The sequence below is a fragment of the Ambystoma mexicanum genome, chromosome 10 (assembly GCF_040938575.1).
Source record: "Ambystoma mexicanum isolate Mex_15411 chromosome 10, UKY_AmexF1_1, whole genome shotgun sequence".
In the NCBI taxonomy this organism is placed as follows: domain Eukaryota; kingdom Metazoa; phylum Chordata; class Amphibia; order Caudata; family Ambystomatidae; genus Ambystoma; species Ambystoma mexicanum.
Genome location: NC_090932.1, coordinates 61,104,565 through 61,122,237, shown reverse-complemented (window position 1 = coordinate 61,122,237; position 17,673 = coordinate 61,104,565). Strand labels below are relative to the sequence as shown.

Genomic DNA, 17,673 nt, shown 5'->3' with positions numbered 1-17,673 from the left:
CCAAGTGGAAGTCTATTTACGTTAACAAATGGTAAAACAGCAAATGACTGAGCTCCTGGTCCCAAAAGCCAAGGTATCCAATGGCCCTCCTTCCTCAGATGCCTGAAACCTTTCTGTCACTTCTCCCTTTTTCTTGGAATGACTTGCATTCATAAGTATGACTGTAAACACTGCCAAGCCAAAGACCCCACCCCCATGTCCGCAGCTTATTGAATGTTTTCTAATAGGGTGCAAAAAGTACCACACATGTACCATCCCTTGCAAGGCGGCTGGAATAGCCGTGTGTACCGACGGGCACACCCTCATGCCTTCAGCACTTACAAGCTGTACTTTTAAGAGTTTCTTTAACGTACATGGATTTACCCTGAGTCTTTCATTGAGCTAAAAACAAAGGCGGCGGGAAGGAACCTGGGGCACTTTTCTCTGTGCTTATTGTTGATCAAATATACCCTTGATAACAGAGGCAGGGAGAAGAGGTGCCATCAGGGGTGGACTGGCCTACAGGGTACTCTGGAGATTTCCCGGTGGGCCTCTGCACCATGGGCCACTTGTGTGGTATTTCCACATTTTCTCATGAGAAAAGGTTTGGGATTGCTGAAAATGAGTCATATGGGGCCACTTTGAACTTTATTTCCAGGGCTTCTTTTGGTTCCCAGTCCACCGCTCGGTGCCATGTTTTCCAAAATGAGAGACCCTTGAGTTCTACTGCTATTGTCCACTGATGTGAGTGTTGGTGCCATCCATTTTCTAAATGCCCTTCCCTTATAATCAGTGCCAACGCCATAGTGTCGCATAAAGAAATGAAGACCTGACCTGAAGCCAATCAGAGCCCAAGATTTCCTTCTTAAGGGATCCTTGAGGCGCTACGGAGCAGGCGATCTCCCTACCGTTGTATGGCTGCAATGCACCAGTGCATTTGACTTGATGCACACTGACTGGAGGTCCAGGCAATGCAGGAGACACCACTCCATTCACCCTTGAGCTGCCCCGGTAACTTTGCACCGACTAAGCTCGCTACTTTTGAAGAGCACGCGCCCTGAAATTCAAGGAATCGGTGCCCTCTGAGAGAGCATCAGTCAACATGCCATCTTTTCCACTCATTCATGGTCCTCGAGTTTCCAGGAATCCTGGCGCGGCATGTTCCAGTGCCTGGCACCTGTGGGTACGCTGATGGCATATTGCGGCGTGCATCGTCCTTAGATACTCTTCGTGTAAAGGTCACGTAAGGTGCAGTGGTTGGCTGCGGAATTCCATCCTTTCCCCATGGAGAGCTGTGGTGAAGCGTGTGCACCTTGGCTGAGTGCTATACACACTGCCCCGGCCATGTCTAGATTAGCTGTCCTGGACCCACAAGGTCTGACCGTGGGACCATGGTCTCTTTTTGCAGATGGATAGAACCTAATGGCACCATGTAATCTCCCAATTAAAGAGTGTGGTCTTCACACGTGTTGGGTATTTTCCACCTTTTCCAGGATTCACCGGTCTGTTTAACCTCTCGCATTGCATGCTTGCCTCCGCTCGCCCTTTTCTTTGTTCTCTTAAGGCGGCGCCTGAGGACGGGCCAGCTTAGAGCCCCTGAGAAAGTCATGACTTCAGTAGCGGCTCATGTATGCCTGGTCTCCACTAAGTTCCTCTCCTCGGAAATGTCCATTCCTGTCAAGGCTTAGCCTCACTCCATGCACCCGAGTTAGCCACGTCCTGGATCCTTAAGGCATTTAGGTTCTCGTCTGCTGTGCTCTTCCACACACGTGCACAGCCTGGGTGTGCAGAGTGCTTGCTGGAGGCAGAAGAGGTGGTGACCATGCTGTGTTGTGTAATTCAAGTGGGCTGGGCAGGCATCTAAGAGACCAACCTGGTAGGTGTGTTGTGTGAGCACGGTGTGGTGCTATGTCGGGGGACCCGGGTATGCATCATGTCAACAACCCTCGAACTCACAATGTCCCAGGAGGTGGGCAATAGGCCTCGCTTCTGGCTTTCACCCTAATTCTTGGGCGTTGTCCTCCTGTATGCTGCCGCTAGACCAGGAGTCCACAGACAGGTTTGAGCAATCGGGTAGGCACAAGAAGGTCACCTGTTTGGCATAGCCTGCTCCACAACTTCCTCTGACCCTCTGATTTCCAGCCAGGAGAAGTGGTGCACCACACCAACTTGCTGCATACCTATTAACTAGCCCAGGCTTATTTTAAGTGGCGTAAAAAAATGCAAATGAGAAAATAAGGAAATTACATAATTGCTCCAAAAATGGCACAGTGTGCATGTTGTCTGCCCCTAAGTGAGCCTGTCCCTTCTAGTCAATTGATGCGCTGCCTTTCAACAGCTGCAGTTGTAACATGTCATTTAGTGGGTGGTAGGGTACTAGGTTCACACTTAAGGTAAGGCAATGGCATGCACACATGCAGGACGTGGAATGTACTGGCTGGCAGTCGTTCCCCTCGGCACGTGACCAGACTTCAGTATGCCAAGTGTTGGTGGTGGGGGGCGGTGGCTCTGCTAGTTCAAGCCAGCTCTGCTGTCCCTGTGCTCCCCTCTGGTTTCTCCTCTGTGTCCTATGATGTATTTGTTCCATTGGGTGTCTGCGACCTTTGACCTTTGACATCTGTTCGCCTAGCATCAATCATTCCAGAAAGCATCTGCCCTGTGGTAGTGCCTCATGTAAGTGAAGTAGTTGAGCTGCACAGTGGGTAAATTATGCCAAGTCATCAGCTCTATTTGGGATTGGGGCAGTTCCAACGCTGCCTCCATGTGATCTTCAGAACTTCTCACATTTAAGGTGCCAGGCTTTCAGTATATGCTGGAATGTGTCATTTGGGAATATACCTGCCCTACTTTCCCTTTGCTATCCATCTGCATTCATCGTTCACTCTACTCTTGACTGAGCCACACCAATCCTCTAAGCCTGGTATTCCCAGAATTCCCGTTCTGAGTTTTCCCTGTGGTCAAAATGTAAAGGTAAGCTCGTTCAAAAAGCCCCACACTTTAAATGTCGGGTCGGATCCATGTTGAGTTTTCAGGATACCCCTCATTAATATTCATGAGACAATTTGCATACAATGATTCTAAATGTATGCACATTTTTTCCTAATGAATATTAATGAGGGGTATCCTGAAAGCCTGTCAGGAACCCGGCCCTCGAGGCCTTGGAGTTGGACAACCCTTGTCCAGGTGAACCCAAATATATTAGAATTTAACTTTTCTCTTTAGTCCTGAGCTCTGGTCCCTCCATAACTGTGTCTAAATACAACCAATCTACCACAAGGCATGTTTTCTCCATCTGCATTCTCCCTTCCATTTTCCTGTGGCAAATCCATCCTCTTGCCCTGATCCTTTTGCATCCACAAGGTTCTTGATACCCCCGGGCGGTGGCACAACTCAGCAACCTCCAGACAAGCCTGGTCTTTAAGATGTCTACTGTGGGGATGTCTTGCAGTGCTAGCACACATGAAATTCAGTAGCTGTCAGGCAGCCTGCCATAGGGGCAATGTGTATGTTGGTCATTGATATGATATGATATGAAAGGTTATTTATAGCGCGCTTAATACCGAGAGGTTTCTAAGTACAGACCCGGGATTCAAACCTGTGTTGCTCTGTGTCGTTCTTGCTTCCAAGGCGAGCACGTTGCCCCTGAGCTATCCTCCCAAGACAATTCCTACCTTTTGGGTGCTGCAATGAGTCCCAGAGAACTGTGCTCAGGTTGGTCTGTAATCACTGCAGCTGCCTTTTCTGGAGGACAATAACTTAAGCATTTTTGGGAATCCTGGGGACCCTTTAAGTTTTGTTCTGATGACGTCAGTATCTGCAACTGTAGGAACAGAGAGCAGCGGTCTCGAGCATGCACCATATGTGGTGCAGTGCCGGTGGGATGTCAATGAATTCTCGTGGCACCGCGTGCACACATTCTAGCGCTAATTGATGTGCTTGCGCATTGCTGAAAATATCATCACAAATAAGCGCTGCCACTCCTTGTGATCGCGAGGGATTTGTTATTAACATGATGGTATTTATTGAGCGGTTCTATGTTCGTTCATCCCCAGTATTTTTTCACTGCTTTTTTTGCCGAACATTTTTGACGAAAAAATTGCAAAAAAATCATGCGATGGGTGAACGTTGTACCTATTGAGCGCGGTCCTGTTATCGTGAAGCAATGTAACGCTTTACAGAGGTATACAACAGTACAGATGCATACCAGAGTGCTTTACAGCGGTAACAACAGACCAGATATACAGCAGGGTACAACGTCCTTTCATCGTGGGATGTTTTTTCGCTGGGTTTTTTACTGCAAATTCTTTTACGACAAAAACCATCAAATTTTTTCAGGGGAGTTACAAAATTATATATATGGGGTGTGGGTGTTTGGAACTAGATCAAAAATTAAAGTGAATGGGGAGTTTGGGGTGATCTCCCCCAAAAGAAAATGTTTAAAAATTCGATGCATTTTTTCATTCAAAAAATTCACAGTAAAAAACCCAGCTAAAAAACATCCCACGATGAAATGACACAGAACCATACAGCAGGGGGCAGGATACAGAGGGGTGCAGAGCAAGGGCACAGTTGTACAGGGTGGCGGAGAGGAGAGGGCCATACGCCGTCTAGCGAGTTACGTGGCACAGGGGTAACGTAATGGCCTAGGTGTTGAGGAGGAGAGATTTACCCATGCCTGAGTACATTCTACAATCTTTTACCAATAATGTGGCTTCCTTGTGATTTGTTTATTGTGCTTCTGCCATTGTTGTTTCATAAGAGGGTGGCGGGATTTAGTGCAGGGTTCGCCAACCTGACTCCGTCCAGATACCACGGCTACAACTCCCATGATCCCTCACAACTGACTTTGACGGCTGGGGTTATATGCCAACAAGTACGGAGGGCAACATGCTGGCTACCCCTGGTGTAGGCGGCTAAATTACTACATTTTCAACCAGCAACCCTCGATTCAAGTCCCGGCCTTGGCACGTGACCAGAAGGTTGTGTGATCATGGGAACATTCTTTATCTAATCATGCCCCAAATGTTATACATGTCTAAGGTAAAGTATGCAAACTAATCATTGGCGCACATGCCTCAGAGGTGCATGACATCATTCTGGAAAACAAGCTAGACTTCATGGCACTCACCAAAATGTGGCTTCACCCAGCTTCAGGCCCACTACTGTCACTAGCCATTCCTTCAAACTACACCATATTTAGATCTGACCGACAAGACAAAGTAGGAGGTGGAGTAGCTATTATTGCGAAAACCTCTCTTCAGCTCAGAATCAGTAGCAATGAGAAACTAGAGGGTTATGAGATCCTTTCTCTTGAATTAACCACAGATCTCAAAACTACTATCAACCTCATTGTGTTTTACAGAGCACCTAATCCTGCTAATCACCCTGACACTGACATCCCTCCATTCATCACTTCTTTACTCAAACCCAAAACTAAATGCTTGTTCTTAGGAGACATAAACCTAGGATACAATGACCCACAAGACCTTACAGCCACAGCTTTTAATAATGCATTACTAGACATGCAGTTTGTACAGATTGTTAATGAACCCACCCACTCCAAAGGGAGAATCCTAGATTGGATACTATCACTGAATACCTCAATCACCCTGGAAAGCATCAGTAACACCTTTTGGTCTGATCACTTCCTAATCAGATTCAATATATTGACAAATGATTTACAGAAAACCTCCTCACCACCTCCCACCCCTATACTAGTACAAAACTCACGCCAGCTCACACAAGAGATACTCACCCTTATCATTAAAAAACAACTAGCAGATCAACCCATCACATCTTGCAACCCTTCCATCATTGCCCATTATTATGATACGTCCCTAAAAACAGCCATTGACGAAGCTGCCCCCCTGAAACCCAAACTACCCAGACCCAAACGTAGCAACACCCGGTTTAATGATGAACTCATAGAACTTAGAAGGAACAAAAGAGTGCAAGAGCACCTTACCAGAAAAACATGCTATTATCCTTCACAAATCCAACACGCTTAATACACGCATTGCTAATGCAGCCTCTAATAATAGATAATTGTTCTCTATCCTAAGAGAACTGGAAACACCCATTGCCCCCCCCTCGTGTAGCCACTGTTAGTAAAGTATGGTGTACGACCATCCAAAATGCCGTAGCCTCTAAAATGAACTCCCTCCAAGATAAAATCACCTCCAAAACAAAACTACTATAAAAATGTCTGAGATCTGTACCCAATGACCAAACTAATCTGACCAACACAACCACACAATTTCACTTCCCATTGGTCTCGCAGGACCATGTAAGCAAAGTGATTGCCTCTCTCAAATCCTCCTACTATAAAGGCGACAGCTTCCCAGCCAAACTAGTTAAATCCTGCTCTCAAACCCTTACCCCCATCATCACCAACTTCATTAACGCCTCCTTCAATTCCAACACAGTCCCAGCTGATATCAAACAAGCTTGGGTAACACCATTACTGAAAAAACCCTCCCTAGACCCCAGCATCCCAACCAACTATAGAACCATCACCACAGTACCCTTCCTCCTCAATATAATTAACAAAATTGTTTACAACCAAGTCCAAGTGCACTTAAAAAACAACCACCTATTAGGTGAAAGACAATCGGGCTTCCGACCCAAACATAGCATGGAGACTGCTTTACTTGATCTAAAAAATCAAATGGACTCTGTTAGAGACTTAGGCAAACTTAGCATACTCCTATTGCTGGATTTGTCTACTGCGTTCGACCTCGTTGACCATGATAAACTATGCCTATCCCTTACCAATAACTTCAAATGTTCCAAAAAACGCAACCACTTGGATGAAATCATTCTTATCAGAACGAACTTCTAGAGTTGCCATAGACGAGGAAGCAGCCGACCCCATACCAGTACCGCTAGGAGTACCACAAGGATCCTGCCTTTCTCCCACATTATACAATGCCTACACTAAACTGCTATTCTCCGCTCTAGATGCCATGGGAGTCATCTATACCAATTTTGCCGATGACACTCAGATTCTTATCCCAATCACAGGAAATAAAGACCTAGACACTATCACCATAAACATTTTTACATCTGTTCCCTTATCCAAAACTGGATGGCCACTAACAGCTTCTGCCTCAATGGCAAAAAAACTGAGATACTTATTGTAGGCTCACCAGCCGAGCTGAGAAAACTTCCCCAAGATTATACCTCTATCGTTATTGATGGCACGCCCATTCCAATTTCCAACCAAGTCAAAACTTTAGGGGTCTATTTAGACTCAAGTCTCACTATGTCCAGACACATCAACTCCCTCGCATCTTCCACAGCATATACAGCCAAGCTCATTTCCCTTAGCCGGCAATTTCTCTCTACACAAAACTGCATCACACTTGCCAGAGCCCTTATTCCGTCTAAGCTTGATTACTGTAACATCCTCCTATTAGGATCAACTAAGAAAATTCAGACCAAGTTACAATTGTTACAAAATAAGGCCCTTAGAGCAGCCCTTGGAATAAGAAAAACTGATCACATCACTCAAACCATGAGAGACTATCACTGGCTCCCAATACAAGCTAGAATTATTCTCAAAACTCTTACTACCACACGTAAGTGTATCTCAGAAAATGCCCCAACCGACCTAAACTCCTGTATAAAGCATAGAACTCCTGGCAGGCTCCTTAGACTTAGATCTAACAATGATGCACTGCTATGCGTCCCGCGATTCAAGAACTCTAGAACCAGAGACTCTGGTTTTTCTGTTGCTGCCCCCAGGTTATGGAATTCGTTCCCTACAAGCATCCGCAGTGAGACTTCACATACCCAATTCAAGAAACTTCTAAAAACAGGGCTATTTTATACATTTTAATCACTCTACTTTGACAGCATCCCACCCATATTGCCTTCAACAAGAGTCTGCTAGATATTTTCGCCTATTGTGACTAAATGTTTTTTACTGAAAACATGATTACCATGTATATATTGAGACTTAATGTACTCTCATACCTTGTATATAACTGAATTTCACTTGTAATAAGCCATGTGTTCCATGTATTATCCCTATCTAACCAGCATGGTTAAGCCTTCTTCTGTAACCTACGCCATGATACCCCCAGGGTGTGGGCGTATTAACAAATACAATAAATACATAAAATAAAAACGAATCGACAGCAGAATGCACCACGTGGCACTGTCCCCGTGGAATGTGGCATCTGCCAGCAGTGGCGTCGCCATAAATAAAATTTAGGAGGGGCACAGAGGGGGTCACAGACAAAAGTAAGGGGGGAGCCTATAAAAGGGCAATGTGTGAGGTCAGAAGCCCTCCTGCAAAGAATCTTGTGTGCACACCCACTACCACACCCCTTTTGTGCACCTCCCCTCCCATCATTAGCGGTTTAGTGCTCTACATTCTGATGGGAGGGGCTGCTCTTGGCTGCAGGGTGACTGAACAGCTCTTCATTCATGTCTGGCAACATTGATTGCGGGCCTGTGTGTGTGCCACTGAACTGCAGGCAGTGCAGAGAAAGTAGCCCAGCTGAGGTAGGTGGGGCATAGGGGGGGGGCAAGATTTCAGAGGAGGGGTCCGACCCCCATCCCTCCCTAGCGACGCCACTGTAGACTGCCGCCCTGCTCATCTGACCACCACACCGCATCGAGTTCCATGCACAGCAGCCCCGTGCTCGAACCCCTCCAGCTGCAATAACAGCACATTGTAAAGCCCTGTGGGCTTCTAGGAGTTAGACCAGGCGCTATGTGGCCATTCTGTAAGAACTCGGCGTGCAGTGGGAGCCGTATCTAGAAATGGCTCGCGCTGGCGGCTCGCGGGCCAGACGCAGGGCTGGAGACACCAGAGCCGCTCTGGAGCGGCTGGTGTTGCAGAAGGCATGGAAACGAGGCGAGCCTTTTCCCGCCGCCTCTATCTGTCTATCTGTCCATCTGGGTTTCCAAGCAATGATTTTGCAAGTCAAAAACCATGGCAGCCTGGGCTTTGCATTACAGCAGACCTGCCGGGCATTGTGCCGTGTTCCTCTAATGACATGGCAACCGAGCGTGCGAACTCACGGGCGTGCCTCGCCGCTCGCTGCTCGGCAGCGCAGAATGCCATCCAATCATATCCTATTGCCTGCACGTGTTATCTGCCAGCACCAATCTATTCATGGGGCGCAACACACTGGAGGTCATAGCGCAAAGAAGCGCATGTTTAAGGCACCTTCTGCAGCTGTTATTTGTTTGCATGATTAAAAGATATATTGACAATTTGGTGCCCTGAATGACAGAATTATTTGGTGCAGCGCTGAAGCCGGGATTAGAACCCAGGTCCCAGTGGCATTAATTGAGCCATCCCATATTGACCCCTTATTACTGGAACTGGAGGGCTTTAGGGGGGAAAGGACTGCACGGCTATTTACACTTTTTAAAAGGAAGCTGGACATATTTCGAATGCTTACAACGAAACCACTGTACTTTTTCCCGCGTGTATCTAATAACTGTTACTCTTGCGAAATATGCAAAGAAAAGCATTCAATGGGGCGTAATGGGGTGCCACTTCCTTCCCGCTACATCATACAAATGCATCAGCATAAAACAGGCGGACTCCATAAGACTTGCACTGTAAATGCAGTGCAGCATTTACAATTAAACGCTGCCTACCATGCTCGAGTGGCAGGAATCATTTACAAATGCAATGAAACGCTGCCTGCCAATTGTAAACGCTGCGAGCAGGGTCAGCAGTGTTTACTCATTTGCATGGCAGAGAGCAAATTTGCTGGGCAAAAGGCAGCGCGCTTGCCCTGCACATTTGTATTTTGCCCTGCACATTTGTACTGCGCCATGCAAAGGACCAGAATTTGGCGGCGGGGAGCCACTTATATGTATGTCTACGCGTAATGGCTCCCCAGTGCCAAATTACGCCGTGGAGAAAAATAAGCTCCTGTGTGTTTTGAGGTGCTCCCAATGTTGGCACACATTGTGGCCAGCTGGCGTGCCCAGGATCACACAATTTGGTCAAACATGGAAAGATATATGTGAGAGTCAGATCTGCTGGTCACACAGATCAATCGGTAATATATACATTGTCCACTTCTGATACAGCTTTGGCAATGCAAATGACTGTGGGCTGGGAGATGCAAGGGGAGGGGAGGCATTTCTGCCAGCAAGGAAGGAATAATGAAAGCAAAGAAATACAGCTTGGAAAATCAAGGCCACTTGGGAAATGCACAACTCGGGCAACATATTTCTACTTAGGATGGGCAGCTGAACAATTACCAATGGGCTAGTGAAATAAACACGAGCTAGGCAGTTAGGGTGGTCACGAGGGCCAATTCCCCTGCGATTCATTCCCCCTTGTCCAGGGGTGATATTTATACACAGCAATGCATTCTGGGAGTTAGAGTCCTGGTTCGCAATTAGACTAAGGTGCCCAGGCGACGGCACGTCGTGCATCCACAGACACGCGTGCAGTCCTGTACAGCCCAGAGCCAGGTTACAAGGCTGACATAGAATCGTGTTCATTAAGCCTGGATGCTGCAGGGGGTGGGGGGGGGGCGCACTCCCCATTGTGTCCAGGTTACCAGGGTGTCCAGAGCCGCAGGCATCATTCCTAATTTGCAGGTGAGCCCGATGGCCCTGTTTGCTTGCAGCTGCTGTGCCCAAGGAAACCGCCCTGTCCCACTGGGGCCCAGCCCAGGCAGCCCAACACACTTACTCACAACAGAGCATGCGCTGATAGATTTAGGCTGATTCACTCTGATAGTTGTTCCCAGGTCTCATCTCTACTGCATTTCAAAGATGTCAAATTGGCAACCATGTATTTTTTTTCATTGAAAGAGGAAATGGTACCAGCAGGTCTCTAATCCAGTGGCTACATTTGTGGCAGAAGTGATACCAGCAGGTCTCTTATCCAGTGGCTACATTTGTGGCAGAAGTGATACGAGCAGGTCTCTTATCCAGGGGCTATATTTGTGATAGAAGTAATACCAGCAGATCTCTAATCCAGGGGCTACATTTGTGGGCAGAAGTGATACCAGCAGACCTCTCATGTAGTGGCTACATTTCTGGCAGAAGCGATACCAGCAGGTCTCTCATCTAGTGGCAGAAGTGATACCAGTAGGTCTCTCATCCAGTGGCTACATTTGTGGCAGAACTGATACCAGCAGGCCCCTCATCCAGTGGTGACATTTGTGGCAGAAGAGATACCAGCAGGTCTCTCATCTAGTGGCTACATTTGTGGCAGAACTGATACCAGTGGGTCTCTCATCGAGTGGATACTTTTGTGTCGGAAGCGAAACAAGCAGGTCTATAATCCAGGGGCTACATTTGTGGCAGAACTGATACCAGCAGGCCCCTCATCCAGTGGTGACATTTGTGATAGAAGTGATACCAGCAGATCTCTCATCTAGTGGCTACATTTGTGGCAGAAGTAATAGCAGTAGGTCTCTCTCATCCAGTGGCTACATCTGTGGCAGAAGTGATACCAGCAGGTCTCTCATCTAGTGGCTACATTTGTGGCAGAAGTAATAGCAGTAGGTCTCTCTCATCCAGTGGCTACATTTGTGGCAGAACTGATACCAGCAGGCGACATTTGTGGCAGAAGTGATACCAGCAGGCCTCTAATCTAGTGGCTACATTTGTGGCAGAAGTGATACCAGCAGGTCTCTTATCCAGTGCCTACATTTGTGGCAGAACTGATACCAGCAGGCGCCTCATCCAGTGGCTACATTTGTGGAAGAAGTGATACCAGCATGTCTGTCATCCAGTGGCTACATTTGTGGCAGACGTGATACAAGCAGGTCTCTAATCCAGTTGCTACATTTGTAGGTGAAGCGATACAAGCAGGTCTTTCATCCAGTGGCTGCACTTGTGGTAGAAGTGATACCAGCAGGCCTCTAATCCAGGTGCTACATTTGTGGTACAGGTGATTCCAGCAAGTCTCTAATCCAGGGGCTACATTTGTGGCAGACGTGATACTAGCAGGTCTCCCATCCAGTGGCTACACTTGTGGTAGAAGTGATACCAGCAGGCCTCCAATCCAGGTGCTACATTTGTGGTACAGGTAATTCCAGCAGGTCTCTAATCCAGGGGCTACATTTGTGGCAGAAGTGATACCAGCAGGTCTCTAATCCAGTGGCTACATTTGTGTCGGAAGTGATACAAGCAGGTCTCTCATCCAGTGGCTACATTTGTGATTGAAGGGATACCAGCAGGGCTCTAATCCAGGGGCCACATTGTGGCAGAAGTGATGCCAGCAGGTCTTTAATCGAGGGGCTACATTTGTGTCAGAAGTGATACTAGCAGGTCTATAATCCAGGGGCTATATTTGTGATAGAAGTGATACCAGCAGGTCTCTAATCCAGGGGCTACATTTGTGGGCAGAAGTGATACCAGCAGACCTCTCATGTAGTGGCTACATTTCTGGCAGAAGCGATACCAGCAGGTCTCTCATCTAGTGGCAGAAGTGATACCAGTAGGTCTCTCTTCCAGTGGCTACATTTGTGGCAGAACTGATACCAGCAGGCCCCTCATCCAGTGGCTACATTTATGGCAGAAGTGCTACCAGCATGTCTCTCATCCAGTAGCTACATTTGTGGTAGAAGTGATACCAGCAGGTCTCTAATCCAGGGGCTATATTTGTGGCCAGAAGTGATACCAGCAGATCTGTCATGTAGTGGCTACATTTGTGGGCAGAAGTGATACCAGCAGATCTCTCATCTAGTGGCTACATTTGTGGCAGAAGTGATACCAGTAGGTCTCTCATCGAGTGGTTACTTTTGTTTCGGAAGCGAAACAAGAAGGTCTCTCATCCAGTGCCTACATGTGTGATAGAAGTGATACCAGCAGATCTCTTATGTAGTGGCTACATTTGTGGCAGAAGTGATACCAGTAGGTCTCTCATCGAGTGGTTACTTTTGTTTCGGAAGCGAAACAAGAAGGTCTCTCATCCAGTGCCTACATGTGTGATAGAAGTGATACCAGCAGATCTCTTATGTAGTGGCTACATTTGTGGCAGAAGTGATACCAGCAGGTCTCTCATCTAGTGGCTACATTTGTGAGAGAAGTAATAGCAGTAGGTCTCTCTCATCCAGTGGCTACATTTGTGGCAGAAGTGATACCAGCAGGTCTTTCATCTAGTGGCTACATTTGTGAGAGAAGTAATAGCAGTAGGTCTCTCTCATCCAGTGGCTACATTTGTGGCAGAAGTGATACCAGCAGGTCTTTCATCTAGTGGCTACATTTGTGGCAGAAGTGATACCAGTAGGTCTCTCATCGAGTGGTTACTTTTGTTTCGGAAGCGAAACAAGAAGGTCTCTCATCCAGTGCCTACATGTGTGATAGAAGTGATACCAGCAGATCTCTTATGTAGTGGCTACATTTGTGGCAGAAGTGATACCAGCAGGTCTCTCATCTAGTGGCTACATTTGTGAGAGAAGTAATAGCAGTAGGTCTCTCTCATCCAGTGGCTACATTTGTGGCAGAAGTGATACCAGCAGGTCTTTCATCTAGTGGCTACATTTGTGAGAGAAGTAATAGCAGTAGGTCTCTCTCATCCAGTGGCTACATTTGTGGCAGAAGTGATACCAGCAGGTCTTTCATCTAGTGGCTACATTTGTGGCAGAAGTGATACCAGTAGGTCTCTCATCGAGTGGTTACTTTTGTTTCGGAAGCGAAACAAGAAGGTCTCTCATCCAGTGCCTACATGTGTGATAGAAGTGATACCAGCAGATCTCTTATGTAGTGGCTACATTTGTGGCAGAAGTGATACCAGCAGGTCTCTCATCTAGTGGCTACATTTGTGAGAGAAGTAATAGCAGTAGGTCTCTCTCATCCAGTGGCTACATTTGTGGCAGAAGTGATACCAGCAGGTCTTTCATCTAGTGGCTACATTTGTGAGAGAAGTAATAGCAGTAGGTCTCTCTCATCCAGTGGCTACATTTGTGGCAGAAGTGATACCAGCAGGTCTTTCATCTAGTGGCTACATTTGTGAGAGAAGTAATAGCAGTAGGTCTCTCTCATCCAGTGGCTACATTTGTGCAGAACTGATACCAGCAGGCCCCTCATCCAGTGGTTACATTTGTGGCAGAAGTGATACCAGCAGGTCTTTCATCTAGTGGCTACATTTGTGAGAGAAGTAATAGCAGTAGGTCTCTCTCATCCAGTGGCTACATTTCTGGTGGAAGTGATGCTAGCAGGCGCCTCATCCAGTGGCTACATTTCTGGTGGAAGTGATGCTAGCAGGTCTCTCATTCAGTGGCTACATTTGTGGCGGAAGTGATGCTAGCAGGTCTCTCATTCAGTGGCTACATTTCTGGTGGAAGTGATGCTAGCAGGTCTCTCATTCAGTGGCTACATTTGTGGCGGAAGTGATGCTAGCAGGTCTCTCATTCAGTGGCTATATTTGTGGTGGACGTGACAGCAGCAGGTCTCCAATCCAGGCATCCTGCTTTCCCCACATTGTGTGATCGTGGGTAAAGCAAATTATACCACAGCACCTCAATTCCAATATAAGATACAAAGGGCCTCATTCACAGAAACGTTTTATAATGCAAGACACCATTGCAAAACGCTCTGTGAAATAGGCCCAAAGTCGGTGCTTAAGTGTAGGGGAGGCGGTCGGGTGTCTACATTACGGTTTACAAATGCAGAGGACCGGGTTCCTAGCAGAGCCTTTTCCACGTGTCGAAAACTGTGTGATACTGGACAAGCCATTATGTGCCTTGATTCCTTAAACTAAACACAGTAAGGGTGCAGAAAAGAGAACAGAGGCGGTCGCTGCAAAAATCCAAACTATTCGCTTAAATCCGCTGATATTTACAAAGGGTTAAGCCTTCGAGCTTGGTTTACAGAGGTTAATTAAGTCTCGTTCGCTCTCTCTCTCTCCCTCTCTCTCTCGCTCTTAACTCTCTGATCTTCTTTCTTTTCTCTCTCCCTCGATCTCTCACTTTCTACTTTCGCACTCATTTTTTCTATATATGCATCGTTTTTATCTCATTCTCTGCCTCTTTTCCCTCACTCTCTTCTCTCTGTTTCTTTTTCTCTCTCTGCCTTTCTGTCGCCCCGGTCTCTCTCTCCTTCTCCCTCTCTTCTCCCTCCCTGTTTCGCTTTTCACTTTACCTACTTCGCCTCTCTCTTTCTCTCTCCAACTCATGTCTCTTTCACACACTCACTCTCTTCTTACTGCTCTGCTCTCTCTTCACTCTTTCTCTTTCTCTGTGGTCTCTCTCATTGTCTCTCTCTTCTCCTCTCCCTCTAGTCTCCACTATCTCTGTACATCGCCTCTCTCTCGTTTTCTCTTTTCTCCATCTCTCTCTCCCTCGCGCTCTCTTTCACTCTCTTTCTTATATGTATGTATGCATAGTTAAACTAGCACAGACAAGGCATAGAATTGTTCAAAGACAATCCACAAAGGGTTAAATGACAATTTTTCATTTTCAGAAAATGCATCCTCTGTTAGAACCCATTGAAGCGAAGTCGACCATTTAGACCATGGTGCCACCCACCCGCCTATCTCATCACACTGCACACGTGTTGTTGTTCCAACACTTGCATGGGGAAATCCCATACACCCGGCACACCCTGCCCCGCCCAACCATCGGCACCCTCTAGGACTGCACCCTTCATGGTTCCTCAGCCCGCTTGCTTATAGTCGACATTTTTCTAGGTCGATGTTTTGAACTCTTGAGAAGTCGACTTTTCATGCGACCCTCTTGGAGGCATTTGGAGTGCCTCGGATGACATGCACACCTGGTGTCTGCTGTGGGGGAGCTGTCGTTGGACTCGCTGGCGCCTCAGTGCATAGATGGAATAGAGAGACATCACCCCAGAAGGGATGTCTTTTTACCAAAAAGGGGCCACAGAACAATTTCGTTTTGTTTAATCCCCAGTGTTTAATAGTGCACCTGCGTGAATGCTGTCAACATATAGTGCACAGTTTCCCTCCAATATGCTTTAAGGAGCTACGCGTTATTTAGAAGGTCCGATTCAGTTTTTAGAGCATTTCTTAACTGACTTTCGGTGACTTTGTGGTATTATTAATCGCATGCGATATTCATGAATCCGAGACCCGGTGATTGGTCCGAGGACCCACCACGTGCCCTAAGGGCTGGCATCGACTCTATGGAGTTTAGGAAGAAAGGGAAACAGAATGAAAGAAAAAAGGGTGAAAGAGCGGACAGAATGAGACAGGTTTAAAGCAATTCCAAATGACGATCTGATTCGAGATAAACTCGCCAACAGCGTAAAAGTTATAAACACATCCATCAAGTAACAGGTCCATGGCATGATGACATGGTCTTTCGTTGGCATCATCTCACCTGTGGTTTGTAGAATCGCGACACACAGCAGCAATACGATGCCCAGCAAGGCTGCTAGGCGGCTCCCCATGTCCAGGCCCGGTTAGCAGTCCATACACACCAGAGTGGTCCCAGTGTCCAGTCCACCAGGCCGAGGTAGGGACAGGCAGGCGCTGGAGCGTGTGCACCAGCGAAGTTGAACAGGTTATCTGGGCTTCTCCTCGGCCACACGCACAACTGTTATTATTAGAACTCCACAGGAGAAGGCGGGGCCCAGAGGTGTCAAAGTAACCGGTTCGAGCCCACCTCCCCCCGCCACCCCACGCCTGGTTACAACCACAAACAATTGTGCACCTCTCCAAAGGCAAGGCACGCACACAGGGCCGAGGCCATCCATTCAGCCGTCAGCCAGGAATGCGCTTGTAGGAGCGCAGGCCGCACATTAAGGACTTGTGTTTGGGTTTCCCTCATGCCCAGCACACAAGCAGTGGAAGTGGGGTACAGACCCTGGGCGGGGAAGTGCCAGGAATAGGGTCTGCCCATCACAGGTCAGTGGTGAGCCAGACTCCATGGCAAGGCCAGCTGCTTCCCACCCCTGCCCAGTGACCACTACCAGAGACTCTTAGAGGGTTTAGAGGAGGGAGGTTGGCAGTAAGCGGATAAGGAGGGGCCACAGCGCCAGGGGAGCACACCACACAATGTAGTCTGTGCTGTGTTCATACTTTTCTGACTCTGTACCTTGTGGTGGGGGTTAGGGGGTGAGTTGGGGGCCTACTTTCCCTTTTAGGACTGTTATCTATAACCACAGCAGAGTTTCCTCTCACTTTTTGCCACAGTGAATAGTCCGGGATGCACTGGAAGCAATGTACTAGACTAGAAACTAGACCCATGAACTGGTAAGATAGCTCAGCAGGTTGAGCGCTCGCTTCTGCAATCTGTGTGTGATCCGCTTCTGCAATCTGTGTGTGATCTGCAGGTCACAGGTTTGAATCCCAGCAAGGCCAATTCAACCTTTCACCCTTCGTAGGTTGATAAATGAGTACCAGCTTCTCTTGGGGTGATGAATATATATATAAAGATGTGTGAAGCCCAGCGCTTAGGCTTAAGTGCTATATAAATACAAAATCATTATCATTACAGAAAAAAATCATGTTTTTTGTCATTTGGGGGCATTGGCTTCTCCCATTGTCTGGTCAAGGAAGGAAGAAAGAGTCAACTGGCACTCTTCTTGGGCTTCCGTGCCACCCACTGGCAACACCACTGCAGCCAAGAGCAGCAGCAACTGCTGAATTTGTAAAGCAGATGGTGTAAAGATGTTCCCTCAGTTGACCCAAGCGAGTGCACCTGAATTAATCCAGCAAGGATTTAGCCGGTACTTCCCCTTAGAAATATTTTTCAATTGCTGGGCTACAATTGTGCATTTCACAGTTAAAAGTTC

The 17,673-nt window shown here is 47.3% G+C and overlaps 1 protein-coding gene and 1 non-coding gene across 2 annotated transcripts in view; one reads left to right on the top strand and one right to left on the bottom strand.

The window, feature by feature from the left end:
• Nucleotides 1-16,441, bottom strand: part of LOC138492807 (platelet binding protein GspB-like) — a 197,227-nt gene extending 180,786 nt beyond the window's left edge. The window contains exon 1 of the mRNA XM_069620161.1: nucleotides 16,257-16,441. Within this exon, the coding sequence (XP_069476262.1) occupies nucleotides 16,257-16,326 (70 nt within the window). The 5' untranslated portion in view covers nucleotides 16,327-16,441. The remainder of the gene's footprint in view (nucleotides 1-16,256) is intronic.
• LOC138496881 (small nucleolar RNA SNORA17) lies at nucleotides 9,642-9,772 on the top strand. Its single transcript, XR_011278339.1, has one exon. It is a non-coding gene; the product is annotated as a small nucleolar RNA SNORA17 (small nucleolar RNA).
• Nucleotides 16,442-17,673: the final 1,232 nt, after the last annotated feature.